General features: G+C 43.0%; 1 protein-coding gene across 1 annotated transcript; it reads right to left on the reverse strand.

The window, feature by feature from the left end:
* Positions 1–334: 334 nt before the first annotated feature.
* Positions 335–22,992, reverse strand: LOC124623121 (prostaglandin reductase 1-like). The gene is made up of 3 exons (XM_047148911.1): positions 22,891–22,992; positions 7,792–8,142; positions 335–769 (listed from the first exon to the last, which is right to left on the reverse strand). Exons 1-3 carry the CDS (start codon positions 22,990–22,992, stop codon positions 335–337), a joined length of 888 nt encoding a protein of 295 aa, XP_047004867.1.
* Positions 22,993–24,461: the final 1,469 nt, after the last annotated feature.

A 24,461-nucleotide genomic window follows, 5' to 3' on the forward strand; every position in this document is an offset into this window, starting at 1 on the left:
GATGATGGGTACCTGTAGCATGCATGTTTTATAATCCGCCTCTGTTAATAAACTGTTTAAACTTACTTCTTACTTACAAATCCTGTAAAAACATTAGTATAATTATCATCTGGGGCAACAACACAAACTATCCACTTACAATATTTATTTTCATGTATTTATTCAATTTTTATAATGATGTGGAATGATATTGAAAAACTGAAACCACAAACATAAGTTTTGAAGAACATTCCATTGCAACCATGCACCTTTCTCTTGATGTACTGTGTACAAAATACTGAAAGAAATTGTCCTTGTCCTGCTTGTGAAATTGTTTCCGATACACTACGGTTCTTCACACTTTAACAACAGCCTTCCCCAAGTTGTCACCCTGCAGCATACCGGCGAAGGCTTTGGGGGTGTTTTGAAACCCTTCTGTTACAGTCTCACGGTATTTGATTTTTCCCTCTCGGACCCACTGCGTCAGCTGGGTAATGCCCTCTTCCCAGCGGTTGTGCCACCGTGAATACAGGAACCCCTCCATGCGGAGCTGCTTGAATATGGCTGCGGGCTGGATGATGGTAGCCTTCGGGAGGTTAGATTCGTTGTATCCAGATATGCGGCCCCACTCTCGCATGCTGTTGATGACTGCGCTGCTCAGCTCGCCGCCCACGTTGTCGAAGTACACGTCGACGCCGTCAGGTGCCGCCTGCTTCAGCGCCTCTGTGACGTCATTTGTCTTGTAGTTAAATGCGTGATGGAATCCCAACTCCTCTTTCAGCCACTTCACCTGCGAAAGAGAGTCCAGTTTCGCAGCTAGAAGCGTGAGTTCTGAATTTTCGTAAATGGTTATTGAAATAGTACTAACTCTTCTTGCTTTGTAGGTGACCGTTCAAAATCGTTCAAGGCGAATGTTTGGACTGTTCTTACTAATAGGTCCACAGTCAACACCTTCCCCTTTCTATCTCCATAAATAATACGTCTAAAGTGTGGTAGATTTTTGTACTACATTATTATTATTATTTCCAATTGCGCTTTATTTTTCATTCTGGAATAATAAGGAGCAGTCAAATAGAAATGAGACAGATGGGAAAAAGTAGATCAACTGTTTATTATTTCAAAATCAATCAACGTAACTGTTAACACATTTACTCCACAGTGAGACAAAATCGTCGTTCCTTTCGTGGATAAGCGTTTGCGATTGCCTACAGAATCTTGGTTATACTGAGGTGTGCATCTCTCCATCTGAAGCAAATTGACAGTCAAGAATGTCTTTCTTCAGGGCTCCGAAAAGGTGGAAATCGCATGGGGAGAGATTTAGACTCTATACAGGATGTGTGAGGGTCTCCTAGCGAAACTTCTGCAGCGAAATCGAAGCAATATGTGGGCCTGACCCTTGGCAAGTTGCCAAGTTTTTTTTTTCCAATGGGCTGCAGAAGTTTCTCTGGGAAGTCCTCACACATCCTCCATACAGTCTCAATCTCTCCCCACGCGATTTCCACATTTTTGGAGCACTGAAGAAAGACATTCGTAGCCGTTGCTTTTCTTCGGACGGAGAGGTGCACGTCTGGTTACAACCAAGATTCTGTAGGCAACCGCAAACGTGTCTCCATAAAGGCAACGACTGTCTTGTCTCACTGTGGAATAAATGTGTTAATAGTTACGTCAATTAATTTTGAAATAATAAACAGCTGACTTATTTTTCCCCCCTGTCTCATTTCCATTTGACTGCTCCTTATTTCGCTGAAGGTAGTGACCATCTTTTCCCACAGTGGTCTACACGTATTGGCAGTTACTCCGATTACTTTTTAAGTTATGAAGTATACTTGCTTTTTTCCATTGGAATCATTTTTACTTTTTTCCATCAGAATCATTTTCATTTGACTAGCACTTATAAAAGTGATATTATTAATGTAGTAGTGTTCTCTATTTTGACTATTTTCTTTTAATAACTTCCGGATATGTTATGATGTATTCTGTTCCATAGGATCAGCATAGATCGTTGTTCCTAAAAAGCCGATATGGCGGTGACATTCGAGTAGCTGTAGTTGGCTGTACTCTCCAAGATCAAAGACATTTATAACTCTGTAACTAGATCGAGAGAAAAAGGAATTTCGGGTATGTGAAATTTCCGCCCAATAAATAGTCAATCGCTTGAAAATGATTAAAAAAATGTGTTATTAATACAGTATACAGTGAGGAAACAAAACACTCTTCATCATAGCTAATTCATCAGTTAAAAAACCTCCATACTCATGTAGACGCTGAGTTTCAAGTTTGTCCTTACTTTCTTTCATGTCTTCATTGATAACAATACATGTCCAATACTATGTGCCTCAGATATTCATTACAGCTCTCAGCCACACTATTCAATTAAGTGCAGATCAGATGCTATACCATACACGCAGCTTCTACATCTGCATGTACATGTATAATCCACTGTGAATGTAGGGCCCTACATTGAGCACAATGCGTTCGTAGATCTACCATATTCTCAGTCAGTACATACACTCGTTTCATTATTTTTTGTTTCTCTTCTAATGAAATCTGGATAAATAACACCCAGCAGAATTGGTAGTGACACTGTATGTTAAGCTAACGCCATCTGGACCTTTTCATCATCATCATTAGTTGGTTCACTCATTACTGATTATCGTCACCTCATTTCGTCATTTATTTCTTAAGTAACTGAATCTTCGACCAGACGTCTCCATCCACCTCGATCTTTAACTCTTTCTAAAATAATGTAGAGAGGTAGAGTGATAATCTTCCTCACATGATCCAACCATCTCTTTCTGTCCATGATACGTATAACGTCTTCCGCGACCGGATATCGAAGGTGTCAGTTCGAGTATTGCCACTAGCGTTCACGGCCCACGTCTCACGACTGTACAAGAATGATTCCACCAGACGCATCATCATTGTTTTGGATATTTCCCGGTTCTGCCAGACCTTAGTGAGTTTAACCGTCGGGACCAGGAAATCCGGTTCCTCACTTAAATTCTTTATCACACTGTCCTGTGTCATTTGTCAGAGACCGTAAACAGATATAGTCATTCAGTACATTCAGATCTGTTAAGCAGCCTGCTAGTTGCATTTGATCTATATCTTGGTGTATTATAAGTATTAGTTTGGGCTTTTTTGTGATTATCTAGAGACCTAAATTTAAGCAAGTAGTCTTCACTCTGGAGAACAGATCAATAAGTTCCTCCCCACTTCCAACAATAAGAGCACTATCATCTGCAAAGAGTAGATGTTACATTTTCCTGCACTCAGCATCGCTGCACATAACCGTCGTGACCACAGCAAGCTGTCTGTATGTGAATGGGGAAGAGGAGGAAACTGCGAACACAGACCATTTAAATGGTAGTGCAGTCGCAATGTATACGACTTGCTTTTATATTTCACGTTTCCCTACAACAAAGATCACGAACGAAACAATTTTTTGTGCTTTGCAATTATTTTTGACGCGCTGAAAATATAATATAATTTTTGTGCGGTACAAATTCTCGGCGTAAGGGCAGACACCGACAGATTCACAGATTTTCGCACTCAGGTTGCTGTAAATCATGATTCGCTTAGTTTCATAATAGAAAAAATGTGTTTCCCACAATTATGGCGGTCGAAATATTGTAGCACTTTTCGAACCTCATTATGGAGACTTGGAAATTCTACGAGAGGAAAGCAATGTAGACGTCCTAGACAGTTTTAACGCAAAAATATTTCTCATTAGAACGGGAACTACCTTTCAGGTCAGTCAGTTACAGTTAATTGCACATGTACAGGGGCGCTTTCAACTGAGACGGCAAACGTTCTCGAGAACACCTGTAAGACAGACAGACTGTCGTAGGACACTATCCTTGTAATTCTTTCATGGGCACAATGAATTCTTCAAACCTCGCGTTTTCCTTAACAGCAGCGAGCTTAGGGAATTGGACTGTGTTTGTCTGAATGTGTCCCTTCTATAATCCGATCTTCTTTTTGAATGCATTCCCATAAAATCAGAAAAAAGATGTTTCTCCCTTGCAATGTCTTATTGTGGGCAGTGTGCAGTCAAGTCCACTTAAAATACTAGGTCTCCAGTCCTTTCTGGATGATCTACGTTTCAAGCCTCCTCTCCAAACACCCCCGTCCTCCTCTTTTTCATAAATTCAGCAATAGCGTATTGACTTAATCGACGTACTTTGTAGTGATATATAAAGTCTCCATACCTTCGATCAGTTCCATCGAAAACTGCTACAACTGAGAGTGGAATAATGTGAGCGACTTCAGCAATTTTACTACTCGTACCATTCATTTCTACCAGTGTGGCACGCCTGTTCATGTAGCACAAAAAGCTTCTTGATCTGCAGAACAGTGAATTCCGTCTGTCGATTGTTGTAATTTTTCGCTCTTTCATTGTTCGCTAATTCTTTAAATTGCTTCTGCGTGGTATTGTAATATACAAGAAACTGATATAGGCATGCGTATTCAAATAGGGAGATATGTAAACAGGCAGAATACGGCGCTGCGGTCGCCAATGGCTACATACGGCAGAAGTGTATGGTGCAGCTTTTAGATCGGTTACTGCTGCTACAATGGTAGGTTATCAAGATTTGAGACTGGTGTTATAGTCGCCGCACGAGCGATGGGACACGGCCTCTCTGAGGCAGCGATGAAGAGGGAATATTCCCTTACGATCATTTCAAAAGTCTATCGTGGATATCAGGAATTCTGTAAAAAATCAAATCTCCGACATATTTTCGGCCGGAAAAAGATCCTGCAAGAACGGGACCAACGACGACTGTACAGAACTGTTCGACGTGACAGAAGTGCAATCCTTCCCCAAACTGCTGCAGGTTTCAGTGCTAGGCCATCAACAAGTGTTAGCGTGCGAATCATTCAAAGGAACATCATCAATATGGGCTTTCGGCGCCGAAGGCCCACTCGTGTACCTTTGATAACTGCGTGACACGGAGCTTTACGCCTCGCCTGGGCCTGTCAATACCGGCATTGGACTATCGATGACTGGAAACATGTTACCTGGTCGGACGAATCTCGTTTCAAACTGTATCGAGCGGATGGACGTGTACGGGTATGCAAACAACCTCATGAATCCATGAACGCTGCATTTCAGCAGGGGACTCTTCAAGCTGGTGGAGGTTCTGTAATGGTGGGGGTGGTTGCAGCTGGAGTGATATGGGACTACTGATACGTCTATATACAACACTGACAGGTGACACGTACGTAAGCATCCTGTCTGATCACCTGCATCCATTTATTCCCATTGTGCATTCTGACAGACTTGGGCAATTCCAGCAGGACAATGCGATACACCACGTGTCCAACAGAGTGACTCCAGGAACACTCTTCTGAGTTTAAACATTTCCGCTGGCCACCAAACTCCCCACACGTGAACATTAATGAGCATTTCTGGGATGCCTTGAAGCATGCTGTTCAGAAGAGGTCTCCACCCCCTCGTACTCTTACGGATTTATGGACAGCCCTGCAGGATTAATAGTGTCAGTTCCCTCCACCACTACCTCACACATTAATCGAGTCCATGCCACGTCGTTTAGCGGCACTTCTGCGTGGTTGCGGGCGCCCTACATGATATTAGTCAGGTGTACCAGTTTCTTTGGCCCTTCAGTTTAGTTTCACAGAAAAATTTGCTGTACCCATCACTTATGCAAATGCATAAGACATATTGGGAATAATAATCCCTATCTTCTGTCATCCCCATTCCTTTTTAGAGGCTTGTGACGATGGATTGCTAGACTGCTTTTTTTGTGCTAACAGCCACTGGACCTGTGAACGTCTGTCATACCACAAACAAATAGCGGACGGTAGACAGCGCTGACACCATGATTCTGCCCAGCTGTAAAGAGCCGTGCCTACCAGCTTATGACACACTGCAATACTACACTACTGGCCATTAAAATTGCTACACCACCAAGATGACGTGCTACAGACGCGAAATTTATCCGACAGGAAGAAGATGCTGTGATATGCAAATGATTAGCTTTTCAGAGCATTCACACAAGGTTGGCGCCGGTGGCGACACCTACAACGTGATGACATGAGGACCGATTTCTCATGTACAAACAGCAGTTGGCCGGTGTTGCCTGGTGAAACTTTGTTGTGATGCCCCGTGTAAGGAGGAGAAATGCGTACCATCACGTTTCCGACTTTGATAAAGGTCGGATTGTAGCCTATCGCGATTAAGGTTTATCGTATCGCGACGTTGCTGCTCGCATTGGTCGAGATCCAATGACTGTTAGCAGAATATGGAATCGGTGGGTTCAGGAGGGAAATACGGACCGCAGTGCTGGATCCAAACGGCCTCATATCACTAGCAGTCGACATGACAGGCATCTTATCCGCATGGCTGTAACAGATCGTGCAGCAACGTCTCGATTCCTGAGTCAACAGATGGGGACGTTTGCAAGACAACAACCATCTGCACCAACAGTTCGACGACGTTTGCAGCAGCATGGACTATCAGCTCGGAGACCGTCACTGCGGTTACCCTTGACGCTGCATGACAGACAGGACCGCCTGCGACGGTGTACTCAATGACGAACCTGGGTGCACAAATGGCAAAACGTCATTTTTCGGACGAATCGAGGTTCTGTTTACATCATCATGATTGTCGCATCCGTGTTTGGCGACATCGCGGTGAACGCACATTGCAAGCGTGTAATCGTCATCGCCATACTGGCGTATCACCCGGCGTGATGGTATTGGGTGCCACTGGTTACACGTCTCGGTCACCTCTTGTTCGCATTAACGGCACTTTGAACAGTGGACGTTACATTTCAGATGTGTTACGACCCATGGCTCTACCCCTCATTCGATCCCTGCGAAACCCTACGTTTCAGCAGGATAATGCACGACCGCATGTTTCTGGATACATGCTCGTCACAATACGCCAGTCACTACTCTCGATGAACTGTGGTATCGTGTTGAATTTGCATGGGCAGCTGTACCTGTACACGCCATCGAAGCTCTTTTTGATTCAATGCCCAGGCGTATCAAGGCCGTTATTGCGGCCAGAGGTGGTTGTTCTGGGTACTGATTTCTCAGGATCTATGCACACAAATTGCGTGAAACTGTAATCACATGTCACTTCTAGTATAAAATATTTGTCCAATGAATACCCGTTTATCATCTGCATTTCTTCTTGGTGTAGCAATTTTAATGGCCAGTGGTGTAAATGAAATGTCGTGCTGTACCGGGTACTTCCAGAAAGGAATGATCAAATGCAAGGTGGACCGGACCAAGCCTTGGACTGCAAAGCAGCCAGCACGAAGTGTGGCAGGCTGCGGCCGGCCCGGCCCTGGTATAGAACCTTGACTGACTCCATTTGTCACGTCTAAGCATTTAGAGTATTCACCATCCACCTTTATGGTTGCGGTATGACTGGTACGAAGATCTTTCAATAATGATACTAGGTACTTCGAAACCCCAAAATCATTGAGCACATGCCTCTACTCGTCCCACATGACACAATCAAAGGTCTTTTTTATAATCTAAAAAAAAATTTGAACAGGGCACAAAATTCACGACATTTTCCAGTTACCTGCCTCAAATTCAGGCTTGTCTCTAGTAGTTTTACTTGTGACAGGACGTGCTTGTTCTGCAGAAATCTGAGACTGCAGGAAGAACAGATGCAGTCTATTTTTAGCCATTCGCCAGTCTGCTTGGTGGCATTCTCGATTCAACTAAACAGAATATCAGGTACCATGTCTGAATTCATGTAAATGTTCTCCTCCTCGAAGTTACGTTCTTTGCAATACAGTGTAGCGAAACCAAAATGGGATAGTGTCTTACCTTAGCGTCTGATCCCGCGAAGCCAATTACTTTGCACCCCTTGAGGCGCGCTATATGCCCGACTATGGACCCCACAGCACCTGCTGCCCCACTGACTACGGCGACCTCTCCCTTCTTTGGCTTGCAGACCTCAAGCAGTCCAAAGTAGGCCGTGATTCCAGGCATGCCCAGCACCCCCAGAGAGAGGGAGAGGGGCAGCTCCCCCAGGTCTGGCACCAGCATGGCCGGAGACATGAAGTAGGGCGCGTCCGGCCCCACATCGGCCACGGTGCGGTCGCGCCATCCCCAGTAGCCGACCACGTACCGCCCCACGGGGAAGCCCGCAGCACGGCTCTCCACGATGCGGGCCACCTGTGGGCAGAGGATAATATTCTGTTACCTGCATGTCACTGCATAACAACGAATAAACACCTCACCACAAACATCTACATCTACACAGATACTACACAAGCCACTGTACAGTACGTGGTGGAGTGTACGTTGTACCACCACAAATCGTTTCATTTCCTGTGCCACTCGCATACAGAGCGAGGGAAAAACGGTTCTCTACATGCTACCGTATGAGCCCTAATTTCTTGTATCTAATCATTATGGTCCCTACGTGAAGTGTATGCTGGCGGCAGGAGGATCGTTCTGCAGTCAGCATCAAATGACAGTTCTCTAAATTTTCTCAATAGTGCTCTTCAAGAAGAACGTCTCCCTCCTGCCAGGGATTCCCATTTGATTTCCCCAAGCATCTGCGTAACATTTACCTGTTGTTCGAACATACTGGTAACAAATATAGCACCTCGCCTCTGAATTGCTTCAATGTCCTCGTTCTATCTGACGTAATGTGGATCCCAAATACTCGAGCGCTATTCAAGAACAGGTTGCACCAGCAAACTGTTTGCGACCTCCTTTACAGATGAGCCATACTTTCCTAGAATTCACCCAATGAACCAGAGGCTATTATTCGCCTTCCTTACCAAGTCCTCACAGCTCGTTCCATTTCATATTGCTCTGCAACGGTACACCCAGATATTTAAACGAGGTGACTGTGTCAAGCAGGATTTATGCTGCATCCGAATATTACGGGTTAGGATTTTCTATTCATCCGCATTAACTTACATTTTCTCACATTTAGAGCTAGTTACCATTCATCACACCAACTAGAAATCTTGCCTAAGTTATCTTGTAACCTCCTACAGTCACTCAGTTTCGACACCATACGGTACACCACAGCAATCTTCAGTAAACAACACCAGATTGCTGCCCACTGCGTCCGCCAAATCATTTATGTGTACTGAGAACAATAGCGGTCTTATCACACGTCCCTGGGGCACTGCTAACGGTATGATGAAAACTCGCTGTCTGTTAGTTAAGAAACCTTCGAGCCACTCACGCATCTATGAATTTAATGTATATGCTCATATCTGCGTTAATAGCCTGCACTGGGACGCCATGTCAAATGCTTTCCGGAAATCTAAAAATACGGAATCTGTCTTTTGGCGTTCATCCGTAGTTCGCAGTATATTACGTGAGAAAAGGACAAGCGATGCTTCTAAAACTATGCTGATTTGTGGGCATTATCTTCTCAGCCTCAAGAAAATGTGTTATATTCGAGATGAGAATATACTCAACAATTCTGCAGCAAACGGCAGTTAGGGATATTGGTCTTTAATTTTGCGGATCCGTTCTTTTACCTTCTTATGTGCAGTAGTCACCTGCGCTTTTTTCCAGTCTCTTGGCGAGAGATCGCAATAAATGCAAGCTAGGTAGGGGGCCAGTGCCTTAGAGTACTCGCTGTAAATCCGAATTGTGATTCCATCCGGACCTGGTGACTTATTTACTTTCAAATCTTTCAGCTGTTCCCCAACACGCCACAGATACGTATTACTGTGTCGTCCACGCAGGCATCTGTCCAGTGCTCAAATGACGCTACGTTTGTGCGATTCGGCTGCGTGATCGATTTCTCGAATGCGAAATTTGAAGCTTCGGCTTTCGTTTTGCTATCTTCAACTGCCACAGAAAAAACTGGTCAACAAGGGAATAAATGAAAGCCTTAGATATGCTTCGCGATTTTACATGGAGCCAGAAATTTGTCAGGTTCTCTGCCAGACCTTTTGCAAAGGTATGACACTGGCAGTTGTTGCATGCTTCGCGCATTATCTTTTCACAGACGCACGAATCTCTACTAACCTTTGCTTGTCGTTATTTGTGCGCTCTCTGACTTAATGATATAATAACATTTATTTCTCTCTCTCCTTTGTTTATTTGTAACATACCTATCCTTTATTGTTCTTAGGTGCTAATTTGTATATCTGGAATAGTCACACCACTAGCAGAAGATATATTGTGATGCTCTTCTGTTAGAGATTCACGGCCTTAAATAATATCGCTGCAATAGATAGACTTTCATTAGCACAGATATTGGACTGTCCAGGCCTAGAATAACCTTAAACGTTAAAACTTATGCCTACTTCAGGCTAAAGGATAGCCAACACTTAAGGATCATGTTTCGACGAAAATCGAGAAAAATATAACTTGTACAAATTATTGCGCTTGTCTTACTTCCCAAAAGCATAGTTTCTTTATTTTTCACTTCTCATGACGCGTTTTGGTGTCAGCATCATCAGATCTTACTTCGATAGATATTATCTTCTCACTTTGTGAACATTCCTTCATATGACTTCACTTACATCATGAAGAAATGTTTATAAAATGACAAGATACCTTGTATCGAATAAGATCTGAAACACATCATGAGAAGTGAAAAATAAAGAAAATGTATATTTTGGTGACCAAAACAAGTGTCATATGAAACTATAATATTCCAGAAGAGACCTTTGCGCAACTCCGGTTTTGCTCTGCACGGTCATTGTCGAGGCTACGCTGATCGTTAAGAGCTTAGTGACTGGCGTAACGTGTGACACATTCTGGCGGCAAGGGACAGCGCTTGAGGTTACCGAACTAAAATCGTTAATATTTCACAATGTTGCGTCACCGCCATTCTCCTATATAACACATTGCGAATTTAAAAAAAAAATATTCCGTATTTTGAGAGGTGGCAGTAGCGACCAAATCACAAAAAAATGTCCAGTAAACATAGGCTCTAAACACATACCTTAGGTGCTCTAAGCATTTGTTAATCGTCGCTGCTGTGAAAGACTTCTCTTGTACTGCAAGGTCTTTGCTATTAAGAAAGACATAGCACAGTCTAATACATACGCACCGTCACCACACACTCTGGTGCGAAAATCGTTATCGTTTGACGGTTGTAGCAGCGCTAGCGCTCAGTCGGTGAGAAAGCAGTCACATGCGTCGTAAGCATAATGTTTGGTTGTAATTATTTTCTACTTAATTAACGAAAAGAACATATTTTTGTGTACCAAGAGACATGAATTATCATGAAATACATGTATAAACAGCCAATAACACTGCTTTATTGACATAAGCTATAGCTTACTCATGAAGAAATACTTTCGAATATGAGTATACTTGGAGCTTACCCCACTTTAAGCGAGAGAAATTAAACACGTATTTCATGCAAGAGAAGCATCTATTTCTATTGATGTTTGTTATTATCATACGCACTCTCCTTGATACTTAAAATTTTTCGTGGAGTCTAATGATTCGTCCATTTTTACACTTCGGTCGACTTCCTAATACACGAGTATTTTTGTAAATGTTATTACTTTTGCTTCAAAAGCGAATGTGCTGAAGATTCTTGCCGTTCGTGGCTCAGATTTATCAAGTATGGAATTGATTTCTTCATTCTTGGGAAACAGTGTTATTGCTTTTGACGATTTATTATCATACCTGTCGAGCTTTCTCTTAAGCTACAGTCCGTGGTGGCTTATTTGGTGCGTTAAATAATGTAGGTATTACATTCTATACAGGTGACCCAGGTTCCATATTCACTGATTTGGATGAGAATGTAGGGAGCAAAACTCCGCTTTGTTTGGTATACTTATGACGTCTAGAGTTTATTATCAATTTTTTTGTTATAACAGGAGAACGACATTATTCAGTAAATATCCGAACGTTACAAGAAAATCGTAAGTAAACTGTCCTGTAATATACCGTTTCATACCTCCAAGTATCCTTAGGAAATTTTCCTATCACAATTAAAGTTCGATAACTGTTTTCGATTGCTATCTGCAGCCGTCTTCAGATCGTTCAAAATATGAAAAGGCGGTGAATAAGCATTGGAAAGCATCGTCAGCTGTAGCCATGCAACGACATACATTCGGAAGTACCAAAACAATACTTGCACATAGTTGAAAACGTCACCGTGAGCAAGGCAGGTTGTAGGGACGGTAATTTCGCAAGTTGACCGTCATATAGAAAATTGTCCAGTTGCGTGAGTAGTAGTTGGGTCAAAAAGCTCATTACTTGCAGTAGTATATAACGGGTATTATCGTGAGAGCAACATATCCGGCGGTTCCAAAAACGATCAACTGTTCCGTAGCCTGGCTTACACAAGACTGATCCTTTGTGGCGTATAACGTAGTCATCTTTATAAAATATGTACAGATTGAAGGATAATATGAGAACGCTGCACAGTACAAGTCTTACAAGGCAAGTTCTCTCGTGATTCTTGAACAGAGTATTCGCTATTACAGTGTGAAATGTACTGCAAAACTCAATTAGTCTTTCTCCTCTCCCGTTCCTTCTGCCAAGCCCATAACACCGCGTAAGTACTTCTTTATTTGTTGCTGTTGGTATGCTGGCGAATCTGATAAGAACAACCGTATCGCGTAACTGCCCACAGCAGCTAACTTTCTGCCCTCGTTTCCTGTTCACAACGAATCCTACTCCCGTTATATAAATCTCCGCTGCTGTTGATATTACCATATATTCGTCTAACCAGATATCTCCATCGTCTTCCCATTTCACTTCCCTGACCTCCCACTATATCCTGATTTAGCCTCTGCATTTTCCTTTTCACATTTTCTATCTTTCCTGTAACGTTCAGACTTCTGGCATTCCATGCTCCGACTCGCAGAATGTTATCCCATTGTTGGATATTCCATGTGTCCTCAAGGTCACCTCCACCTTGGCAGTCCCCTCCCGGAGATCGGAATGGGGGACTGGACCGAAATCATTTGCCAACGAAGAGACCATCGTGACAATTTTTCAGCGTGATCATATCTTATTTGCTTTTTATGAAGAGGTTTTCATTGCCTTCTGCATCCTCATTGTTGATTCTTCCGCCCTTTTGGGGCAGTTTCACACCCCAAGGGCAAGAGAGTGCCTGGAACCTCTGTCTGCTTCTCCGCCCTCTTTATTGGTTATGAACAGTCAATGAAAATTGTAGAAAGGTAGGAAACTACGGATGTGGAATCTGGATAAGTTAAAAGAAACAGAGATTATTGAGAGTTTCAGATGGAGCATTAGCCAACGTTTGACTAAACCAGGGAGAGGAAATACAGTGGAAGCCGAATGTGTACCAAATGAAAAATTAAACAGTGAAGGCAAAAGAATAACTGATATGTAAAGCGACAAGACTTAGTAGAAATCCTGCGAAAACACAGGAGATTCCGAATTTAATTTACGAAAGAAGAAAATAATAAACTGTAGCAATTAACGCAGGCGAAAAGGAATGTAGACGTCTAAAAATGAGACATGCAGAATGTGCTAAATGGTTAAGCAGGAAAGACTAGAGAAGAAATGCAAAGCTGCAGAAGCATGAACAAATAGAGCAAAGATAGATACCACCTATAGGAAGAATTAAGATACCTTTGTAGAAAAGGGAAGCAGCTGTATGAAGGTTGCAGAGCAAGCTAGTGGTAGGCAGAGAAAGGGCAGCTGAAACATGGAAGGAGCGCGTAGAGGAGTTCTTCGGGAGAAATTAACTTGGAAACAATATTACAGAAAGGGAAGAGGAAGTAGATGGATCTGAGATAGGAGACATTATACTGCGAGAAAACTTTGACAGAACACTGGAACGTGTAAGTCCAAACAAGGCTCCTGGATTAGACATTTGCTCCGAATTATTGGGATCCGTGGGAGACGCAGCCTTTACGAAACTATTCCATCTTGTGTACGAAATATATGAGACTGGCGAAATACCCTCAGGCTTCAGGAGGAATGTTACATTTCCAATTCCACATGAAGCACACGCTGACAGGTGTGAATATTATCGAACTACCAGCGTTGAAGGTCAGAGTTGCTTAATACCGACCGAATTACACGGAAGTGATGAAAGTCGTGGGATAGGAATATGCACATATACAGATGGAGGTAATGTGGCGTACTCCAGGTATAAAAGGACAGTGCGTTGGCGGTGCCGTCACTTGTAGTCAGGTGATCCCCGTGAGAAGATTTGCGACCTGATTATGGATGGACGACGGGAATTAAGAGACTATAAAACGCGAAATGGCAGTTGGAGCTAGACGCTTGGAACATTCCATTTCGGAAACCGTTCAGGAATTCAGTATTCCGAGACCCACAGCGTCGAGAGCCTGCTGAGGATACCAAATTTCAGGCATTATATCTCAACGAAGACAACGCGTTGGCCCACTGCCTGCACTTAACGACCGAGAACAGCGACTTTTGCATAGAGTCGTCAGTGCTAATAGACAAGCAACACTGCGTGCAATAACCGAAAAACATATCCGTAAGGACAGTGGGGTGTAATTTGGGGTTAATGGGCTATGGCAGCAGACATCCGAGACGAGTGTCTTTTCTAACGGTGTGACATCACCTGCGGCATCTCTCCTGAGCTCGTGACCATAATGGTGTGCGGTGCGTTTACGTGATCACTGACTGGAAATGGTTATGTTCGGCTACTTGGAGACCATTTGTAGTCATCTGTGGACTTCATGTCCCCAAAGAACGACGAAATTTTTGTAGATGACACTGCACCCGGTCACAGAATCACAACTGTTCACAATTGGTTTGAAGAACATCATGGCCAATTCGAGCCTATGATTTGACCGCCCAGATCACACAACATGAATCCCACGGATATTAATCGGACATAGTCCAGAGGTCAGTTCGTGCACAAAATCTTGGGCTGGCAACACTTTGGCAATTACAGACGGCTACAGAGGCAGTGTTCCTCATTGTTTCTGAAAAGGGCTTTCAACGACTTGTTGAGTGGATGCCAGGTCCAGCTTCTGCACTACTCCAGGCAAAAGTAGGTGTGGCACAACGTTAGGAGGTAAACCGTGACTCTTGTCATCTCAGTCTATTTACAGAAGATTGGGATACGTTGTAGAAGCCATCCTCGGGGAAGGTCAGTTCTTCTTGTGCCACGGAAAAATGGAAATGAGCATACGGCAGCATTGGCTGGGAGGCCCCATCTGGAGAAGTTCGGTCGCCAAGTTCAAGTCTTATTTCAGTCGACGCCACACTGGGCGACTTGCGGGTCAGTAATGAGGATCAAATGATGATGAGGACAACACAACACCAAGTCCACGAATGGAGAAAATCCCCAACCAGGCCCGGAATCGAACCTGTGCTCACTGCATGGGAGGCAAGCACATAACCACCCAGTTAAGCAGGCGGACTGTTCCTGGGAAATTTTGGACCATGCGAGGCAACACTGCCCTTAAAACTGCCCTCGCAAGTGGCAAGATAACTAACATTGATGTGGATGCGGACAGGACATCCGACCTCACGAAAGACGGCGCCATCGGCACACGGGACGAGCTGGTAGACGTGTTTTGATCCCTCAGCACTGTCTAGCGGCCGCTGTCGGCTTTATCTGGCTCGCAGACCACACACTTTCTGTGCGAAAATGGATGCGATTAAAATAACTGCATAAACTCTGTTAGCGACTGGCAACGAAGAGTGGGGAAAATCGCAAAGACAATTCTGGTTTCGTCGGTGGCTTGAACGGCAAATTTCTGAAAGAGGATTACTACATAGCGCTGTACAACGATCTGAGATACTCACAGTAGAAGTTATTCGTTAACTCAATTGAATTTTCAGACCATTTTCGTTTTTATGTTGAACACAGTGAAGGCACAGTGTCTAATGTCAGTTTATATGCCAGTATCACTTGGATTTCCGCTCCTCCAAGATTCTATAAAGCCCTCAACCCCTAGAACGCCACACACTCCAATTCACCTTCTGTATTGTCATTCCGTTCCCCATGTGGATCCTCTATGACCTCATCCCCTTCCCACATCTTCTTCTTTTCCTCGAACATATTCGCACCCTGTACATCGTTTGCTGACTCGATCCCCCACTGTCTGGTGTCTTCTGTCCTCTCTACCCCCAGCCTGTTGCCGCGCCTTTACTGTTGTGTCCCAGCCTCTCTCCATCTCCACACCCTCCACCTCCTTTCTCAGCGCCTACTCCTACTGCATGACGAACTTCACACTGACGTCTACCCCTCCTGCCAAAGCCCCACCTTCCCCCCTCCTACTCCTCAATGCTCCCTCTCCCCTCCTCTTCCCTTCCCTTGAGCGGTTTTACTCCCTCCTGCACCCCCCTCCCTTTCCCGTGCCCCTTCTGTGTCTCTGCACTCCCTCCTCATTTACCTTCCCACTCCATCTCCTACCCCGACCGTCTCCTGCCTCTTGGTGCGCTCCCCGATCCCCCCTTTTTTCTTTTCCTCCCCCCCCCCCTTCAGCCCCCTCCTCCACTGTACCTCCATCTCCCCTCTTTTTCCCTCCTCTCTGGTCTCCTCTCCCTCTTCAGGTCCCTCCCGGTAGTTTTTATTCTTCATGTGTGCCCCATCGCTTACAGTGATCTTTTAAGTGTCTCTCATTCTGTGTGTTTTTATACTGTGGCTGACTCTTAACTTGTGCATGTGACTCCAGTGTATTTTAAGTGCTCCCCGACTCACCAACTGTGTTCTTTTAATTTTATGTGTACTTTTTTGAGCTGCCCCCCCCCCCCCCCCCCCTAAATGAACGTTCCCGTGTCAGTGTATCCTTCACCTCCAACTGTCTCCACTTATGATGTTTTTATATCCCCCTTTTGCCGCATTTTTTTCTGTATAGTTTCCTATTTTTATTTCATTGTAACGTCACTCGGCTGAAGAGCAGTGCATTGTGCCCATACGGGGCAGGGGAATGAAACCACAATAAAGAAAAAAGAAATTTCAGTTTGCGCATACATAATATCCATATTTTTTATGCTGCAGTGACCACTAACACCCTGAACTAACAAATGTCATCACATAGGTTTCAAGATCACGATTCGTTACTTAATTTCATTGAAATGGGAGAAGAGACTCTTTGAGAAGCTGCTCACTACCGTAAAAAGATATTTATCGGTGAAATACAAAAATTACCCTGTCATAAGCCTAGATATTGGTATATATATTTTACAGAAAGTTTCTTAACGTTAAAAACTTCCAGTGTGTAACTTGTGTTTGCTTTCAGACATATACCGGCAGTCACGTTCAGATTTCTGTTCACCAGGGAATCATTCCAGTCGTTGGCCTTTCCAATAATAATTGCAGAAAATAGATCATTTATACCAAATAACATCGCTTTTGAGATAATTTATCTGTCAAACGAAAGAAAAAGACCTAAAGACATAGAACCTTTAAGGAAACATAAGGCGAAAAATATTTTAGTAGAAGGTGGTGGACAACTAGAACCTGCAACATCAGCCATCATCACTCTGAGAGCACGATGCTATCAACTATGCTACAGCCCCGACTTAGCAAGCATATACGATACACACTATCTAAACACTGTATCTATAAATGTCATTATTTGAAACTTAATATGGAAATCATACCAAAAAGACGCGATTTTGATAAATCATCATTCTGCCGTATCATTGAAATGGTATACATTCGTAGCACGCAAGTTATAACAATAAAAAATCTACTACAGACAGGCTTTACCTACCGATATGTAGTTTCCTGTCATTTTATTATAACAAATCGTAGCTAAAACGACGCACTTTTGAGGGATCCTCAATTCGCTGAGGCTTTGGAACAGCTTATATTCATACTACGTAGTCTACGAGAGAGAGAACCGACCAAATACCATGTTTACTGCCATACAGTATGGCACCTCCAATGCTGAGCTTGTAACATAAAACTAGGTCGCATCTCACTGGCCACATTCTCCTCCACCGAGCAAAAATCCGACATGCCACATACGTTATTTCACGCTACGCAGTGTAGTGGGACGTAGAATTCCATACCGTGACGTCACCAGCTCCTCGGCCGCATGCATTTTCACATCCCGTGGGACGATGGCTTAAGATTTATCTTAGGAAATAGCTTAAAGAAACGCAAACCTACGTTTATATTATTTGTAGTTTTACAGAAGTCTTGGCTTGAATACATTCTTTTAAGTTCTAAAGGTAGCAGCAACTAAATACAGGGAACTAAAGATCATATACAGCTTTTACAGAAACCAGATTGTGGTTATTTGAGCCTAAGGACATGAAAGGGGAGCAATGGTTGAAAAGGGAGTGGGGCAGGGTTGTAGCGTATCTCCGGTGTTATTCAATCCGTTCATTGCGCAAGCAGCACAGGGAGCCTAGGAGAAGTTTGAAAAGGGAATTACAATTCAGGAAGAAGAAATCTAAACTTTGAACTTTGGCGATGACATTGTAATTCTGTCAGAGATACCAAAGGACTTCGAGGAGCAGCTGAAAGGAGTGGATATTGTCTTGAAAATAGATTACATGATGAGCATCAACATAAGTGAAACAAGAGTAATGGAATGCATTTGGACTAAATCAGGAGGACGTGAGGGATTTAGGTTGGGAAATGAGACACTGAAAGTAGTACTTAATTGTTGATATTTGGGCAGTAAAGGAACTGCCGATGGTCGAAGTAGAGGGAATATGAAATACCAACTGGCTACAGCAGAGAAAGCATTTCTAAAAGAAGAGGAATTTGTTAACGTCAAACACAAATGTTAGTTTTCGGAAGTTTTTTCATAAGGTACTTGTCTTGAGTGTAGCCTTGGAGAGAAGCGGAACGTGGACATTAAGCACTTCAGACTACTTTTGAAATGTAGTGCTAAAGAAGAATGCTCGAAAAGAGATAGTTGCACCATGTAATTAATGAGAAATACTGAATCGAACAGGAGAGAAAAGAACTTTATGGCACAACACCACTAAAAGAAGGGATCGGCTGATAGGTCACATTCTTAAGCCTCAAGGAATTGTCAACTTGCTGTTGGAGGGAAGTGTGTGTGTGTGTGGGGTGGCGGAGTAAACATTGTAGAGTTTGACCAAGAGACGAATACAGTAACCAGGATCAAATCGATGTAAGTTACAATTGTTATTCAAAGATGGAAAGCTTTGCACAGGATAGACTAGAGACGAGAGCTGCATGAAGCCAGTCTTCGAACTGAAGGCAACAACAACTACTTATGTTACAGTCGATTCTGCATAGTGATTTATACCCAGTTTCGCTGCTAAACATAAACATTTGTAAACTCAGCAAGATCTACGAAAAGAGTATACTGTAGTGCAGTGACTTCAAATTAAATAATTTCGTTGTGCATGTGTTGGGAAGTAACTTTTGCTTTTATTAATTTGCACTAATTTTCTTTAAAGAATGATGAATATTCGAGCAGTGAGTGCGACGTTTTCCAAGTTAGAAGACTGTTATGGAATTTGCACAACAGACTATACTCAGCCGGCCGGAGTGGCCGAGTGGTTCTAGGCGCTACAGTCTGGAACAGCGCGACCGTATGGTACCAAGTTCGAATCCTGCCTCGGGCATGGGTGTGTGTGATGTCCTTAGGTTAGTTAGGTTTAAGTAGTTCTAAGCTCTAGGGGACTGATGACCTGAGAAGTTAAGTCCCATAGTGCTCAGAGCCATTTGAACCAAGACTATACTCTTTACGTGAATTACGATAGGAACAGCTGCTCGATATGAAATATCATTGACATCGGGAGATTGTGGAATAAAACACTAGTCACACTCTTGTCTGACAGTTCTGCATATTGTCCATAGCTCCTTGTTTTTACAGAACTGTCACCGTTTAGTTTTTAATACGAACACTGTTTGCGAAAATCACATAATACAATTTGATATCTTCCCATAAATCGAGAAGGTTGGACAATGTTCAAAACAAAACGAAATGTTGTTACTGTCACTTCGGGCTCTTTTGCCCATGTGGTCGAACATGACTCAGTCGAGCTTGAAGTTTCTTCAGTATCGTCACATATGCATCAGAATTTATGGTGGTTCCATTTGGCATGACGTCCACAAGCAAGAGTCCTTCGGAATCGAAAAACGCCGTAGCGATAACTTTTCCAGCAGTTGTGGTTTTGAATTTTTTTTCTTGGGTGAATTTGCATGATGCCACTCCATTGATTGCCTCTTCGTCGCTGGTGAAAAATGATGGAGCCATGTTTCATCACCTGTCACACCGCACCCATGGTCTCCGAGCTGATAGTCCATGCTGCTGCAAACGTTGTCGAACTGTTCGTGCAGATGTTTGTTCTCTTGCAAACGTCCCCATCTGTTGACTCAGGGATCGAGACGTGGCTGCACGATCCGTTGCAGCCGTGCGGATAAGATGCCTGTCATCTCGACTGCTAGTGATACGAGGCCGTTGGGATCCAGCAAGGCGTTCCGTATTACCCTCCTGAACCCACCGATTCCATATTCTGCTAACAGTCATTGGATCTCGATCAACGCGAGCAGATATGTCGAGATACGATAAACCGGAATCTCGATAGGCTACAATCCGACCTTTATCAAAGTCGTAAACGTGTTTGTTCGCATTTCTCCTCCTTACACGAGGCATCACAACAACGTTTCACGAGGCAACGCCGGTCAACTGCTGTTTGTGTATGAGAAATCGGTTGGAAACTTTCCTCATGTCAGCCCGTTGTAGATGTCGCCACCGCCACCAACCTTGTGAGAATGCTCTGAAAAGCTAATCATTTGCATATCACAGCATCTTCTTCCTGTCGGTTAAATTTCGCGTCTTAGCACGTCATCTTCCTGGTGTAGCAATTTTAATGGCCAGTAGTGTATTATTATTATTATTACTATTACTATTGAAACATCCCGGCAGATTAAAACTGTGTGCCAGATTGGGTTAACCTAAGCGTTCAAATGTACAAATGTGTGTGTGTATTCCTAAGAGACGAAACTACTGAGGTCATCGGTCCCTAGACTTACACACTACTTAAACTAACTTACGCTAATAACAATACACACACCCATGCCCGAGGGAACGCTCGAACCTCTTGCGGGAGGGGCCGCACAGTCCGTGACATGGCGCCTCAAACCGCGCGGCCACTCCGCGTGGCGAACCTAAGTGTCTTGCCGGCGAATGCGCTTCAGACTGAGACATCCAGGCACGACTCACGACCCACGTCCATAGCTTTACATCTACCAGTATATGCTACTAAAGTGTTCTTTATGATTTTCGTGCTGGAATATGAAAGTAGAATTAGTGTGACCCATAGTTTTATATTTATAACTATTGTTTTTAATAATGTCTGAATGTACTCTGAGGTATCTGGTATCTATTGTTATTGACACGCTGTTCCGATGACCCAAAAGCTAAACTTTTTTTTTATTATTTTCATACTGGAATATGAAAGTAGAATTAGTTGTGTCCCACAGCTTTATGTTTATAACTATTATCTTTTCACTGTATCTGGATGTATTTTGATGTATCTGTTACCTAATGTCATTGAGACTGTGTTCCAATAGCTCAAAAGCTAAATAAATGTGTATGTTATCAAAAACGTGTTTTTTTAGAATATCTTAAGTTTAGCTTGCAAAACATTCTGTTTACAGCATTCTTCTGGGTATTTTCCAGCTTTATCAAGCTTTTATATCGAAGACTGGCAATGTATAAGTTGCCCCGAAAACAACAATCAATAGGCAAAACTGATAGAAATAGTAATTACATTTTTTGCTAGTGTGTAAAGCGTTCCGTACGTCTTATTCCACCACCTTTCGGGCGTATTCGGAATAGTGTTAATTCACCGCCTGATATCGAGGCTGATAACCGTAGCTGATAGCCATGATTGATAGCCATCTTCAAGGTGAGTCGCTGGCAGAATATAAACCACTTGACTTAACACGTGGAGTAGGATCACGAGTACGACTGAGATGACTATGCTAACAACAAGAGTGTCAAGTCATAGATAAAACTTCATGAGTCTCAGAAAGGGACCGCGCCTCTTCGTCATCACCGTTTTCGCTTAAATTTATGGTACATGCAGGGCTTGGCCAAAAATGGAAGTGACAGATGTGGGTGCTACAGATGCCCAAACGCTTAGAAAAGAGTAGCATTTCTGGCGCGGATCGGGTGAAACACGAGCTGTTTATGTTATCGTACTTTCTCCGCAGCAGTTGGCGCAGCGGAAAAGAGTACTGAACAGTCAGCCGAGGGCCGTGGGATCGTTTCTCTGTGTAGGAACTTATTTTTATTTTTAGTTTTTATGTTCCTTACACTGCAAATAAACCTAAATAATCAATCACTCACACACTCACTCACTGATCATACCGGACTCGAGAGTCCATTACCGCAGCAACGTATTTTCGCCATCTGTCCCTGTCTTGGGCTATTTCCTTCCATTCACCTTCAATACCTAGGCTCATGAAATCATCCTTCGCATTGTCCTCCCATCTACGCCTCGGTCTCCCCACTGGACGTTTTCCCTCTAAGTGCCCTACCAGTACTCTGCGCGCTGCCCTGCCCTCATCCATTCGAGCTACGTGACCCGCCCATCGCAGCCTACGTGATTTAATAATACTGATTATGTCAGGGCTTGAATAGAGTTCGTAAACCTCTTAGTTACGCAGTTTTCGCCACGCTCCGTTAATGTCATCCCTTTTTGCTCCGAAAATTTTCCTCAAAATTTTGTTTTCAGATACCCGAAACGGCTTTTCATTTTGCACAGTGAGAGACCAAGTCTCACACCCATACAACATAACTGATAGAATAATAGTTTTGTATATTCTAAATTCCTAGACAGTATCCGTGATGAAAGTAATCTATTCAGTGAGAAGTAGCACGCATTTCCCGCCCGTAATCTCTTCTTCAGTTCGGATTCAATCTCATTTCTCGAAGCCACGGCTAGATACTTAAATGTGTTCACTTTTTCAAGCTGCATGTCTCCAACTCTTAACATTTCCTGGTCTACTGCTGTTGGCATTCTAGTAGTAACCAGGTATTTAGTTTTGTCTTCACTTATCCTTAGACGTACATCTTCACTAGCCTTGATTAACGCATTCGCATTTGCTGTAACAAATTCTTTCTTATCGCTATTTCCATTTAACTCCACACCCTCTGAATTATCTGCTACCATTCGTACAATATATTCTAGGACTAAATTAAAAAGTGGCGGAGACAGGGCATCTCCTTGCTTAAGTCCGTTCTTTATTACAAAATTCTTCTGACTCCAATTTCCCCACGCGTACTCTACCTTTTGTGTTTTTCAAACTCCCTTCTATAAGTCTAACTTACTTCTTTGGTATTCCAAGTTCCAAAAGAATTCTATACAATTTTGATTGCAATGCTGAATCATAAGCTTTTGTAAAAGCTATGAAAAGATTATGAAATGGTTAATTGTATTCCCATTTCTTTTCCAAAAATTTGATGCAGGGTGAATATTTGGTCTATAGTTGATCTGTTCCTCCGAAAGCCAGCTTGGTAATCCCCCACAATTTCATCTGCATGTGGTGTAAGCCTGCTTAGCAGAATATTCGAGAAAATTGTGGAACATAATAGTAATAGCGGAATCCCTCTATAATTACTACAATCCGTTTTGTCGCCCTTCTTAAAAATTGGGATCAGAATCAACTCCTGCCACTCTTCAGGTATCATCTCTAAGTTCCATACATTAGTTATCACTTTGTGAACTACTTCCACCAATTTCTGTCCCACATTTTTGCTAATTCTGCAGTTATGCAATCTGATCCTGGTGTCTTACGGTTTTTCAATTTGTTGATTGCATCTCTGCTGTATGTATTTCGTACGCCTGCTCATTTCCTGCTTCCTGGTGTACATTTAATACATGCTCAAAATACGCCTTCCATTTACTTAATATAGCACTGGGGTCTGTCAGTATTCCCCCGGCATCCTCTTGAAGTGCCTTGAACCCCTTCCTATAACCATTTATGTCTAGGTAAAGTTCCCTAATGTTTTTTGTTTCACTGTTTGTTTCCATTTTTTTAACTTGATTGTTCAAATAATCCCTCTTATTTGCCCGTAGCCTACGACCAACTTCTCTTCTCATGTTCAAGAACTCCTCTCGTTTTTTGTCTCCCATTCTATTCCAATCTAATCGCGCTTTTCTCCTTTCCTCTACCAATTTCTTGCATTCCTCACCAAACCACGATTTCCCCCTGTTCTTAATTGTACCTATTGTGACCTTCGGTGCCTCTTTGATATTATTCCTCACAGAGATCCACTGTTTATTTACATCCTCGTCTTGATCTTCGTGTGTCCTGAGAGCATCAAACCTATTTGAAATTTCTACCATGTACCTTCTTCTAAAGTTTTCATCAATTAGCTTGTCAGTGTCGAACCTAACAAGTTCTGCATTGTGACACCTTGATGTTGCTGTAGATAGCCGTTGGTGAACTTTGGTGCCTACAAGAAAATGATCAGAATCGCAGTCTGCTGCCCTGAAAGTCCCAACATTTTCTTAACTAGTGTGCCAACTCCGATCTACAAGAACATGATCAATTTGGTTTCGGGTGTGTCCATCCAGAGAGACCCAAATTGCTTTATGAATGTACTTCCTTTTGAAAGATGTGCTCGAAACAATCACGT

Source organism: Schistocerca americana, chromosome 7 (assembly GCF_021461395.2).
Source record: "Schistocerca americana isolate TAMUIC-IGC-003095 chromosome 7, iqSchAmer2.1, whole genome shotgun sequence".
NCBI classification, from domain to species: domain Eukaryota; kingdom Metazoa; phylum Arthropoda; class Insecta; order Orthoptera; family Acrididae; genus Schistocerca; species Schistocerca americana.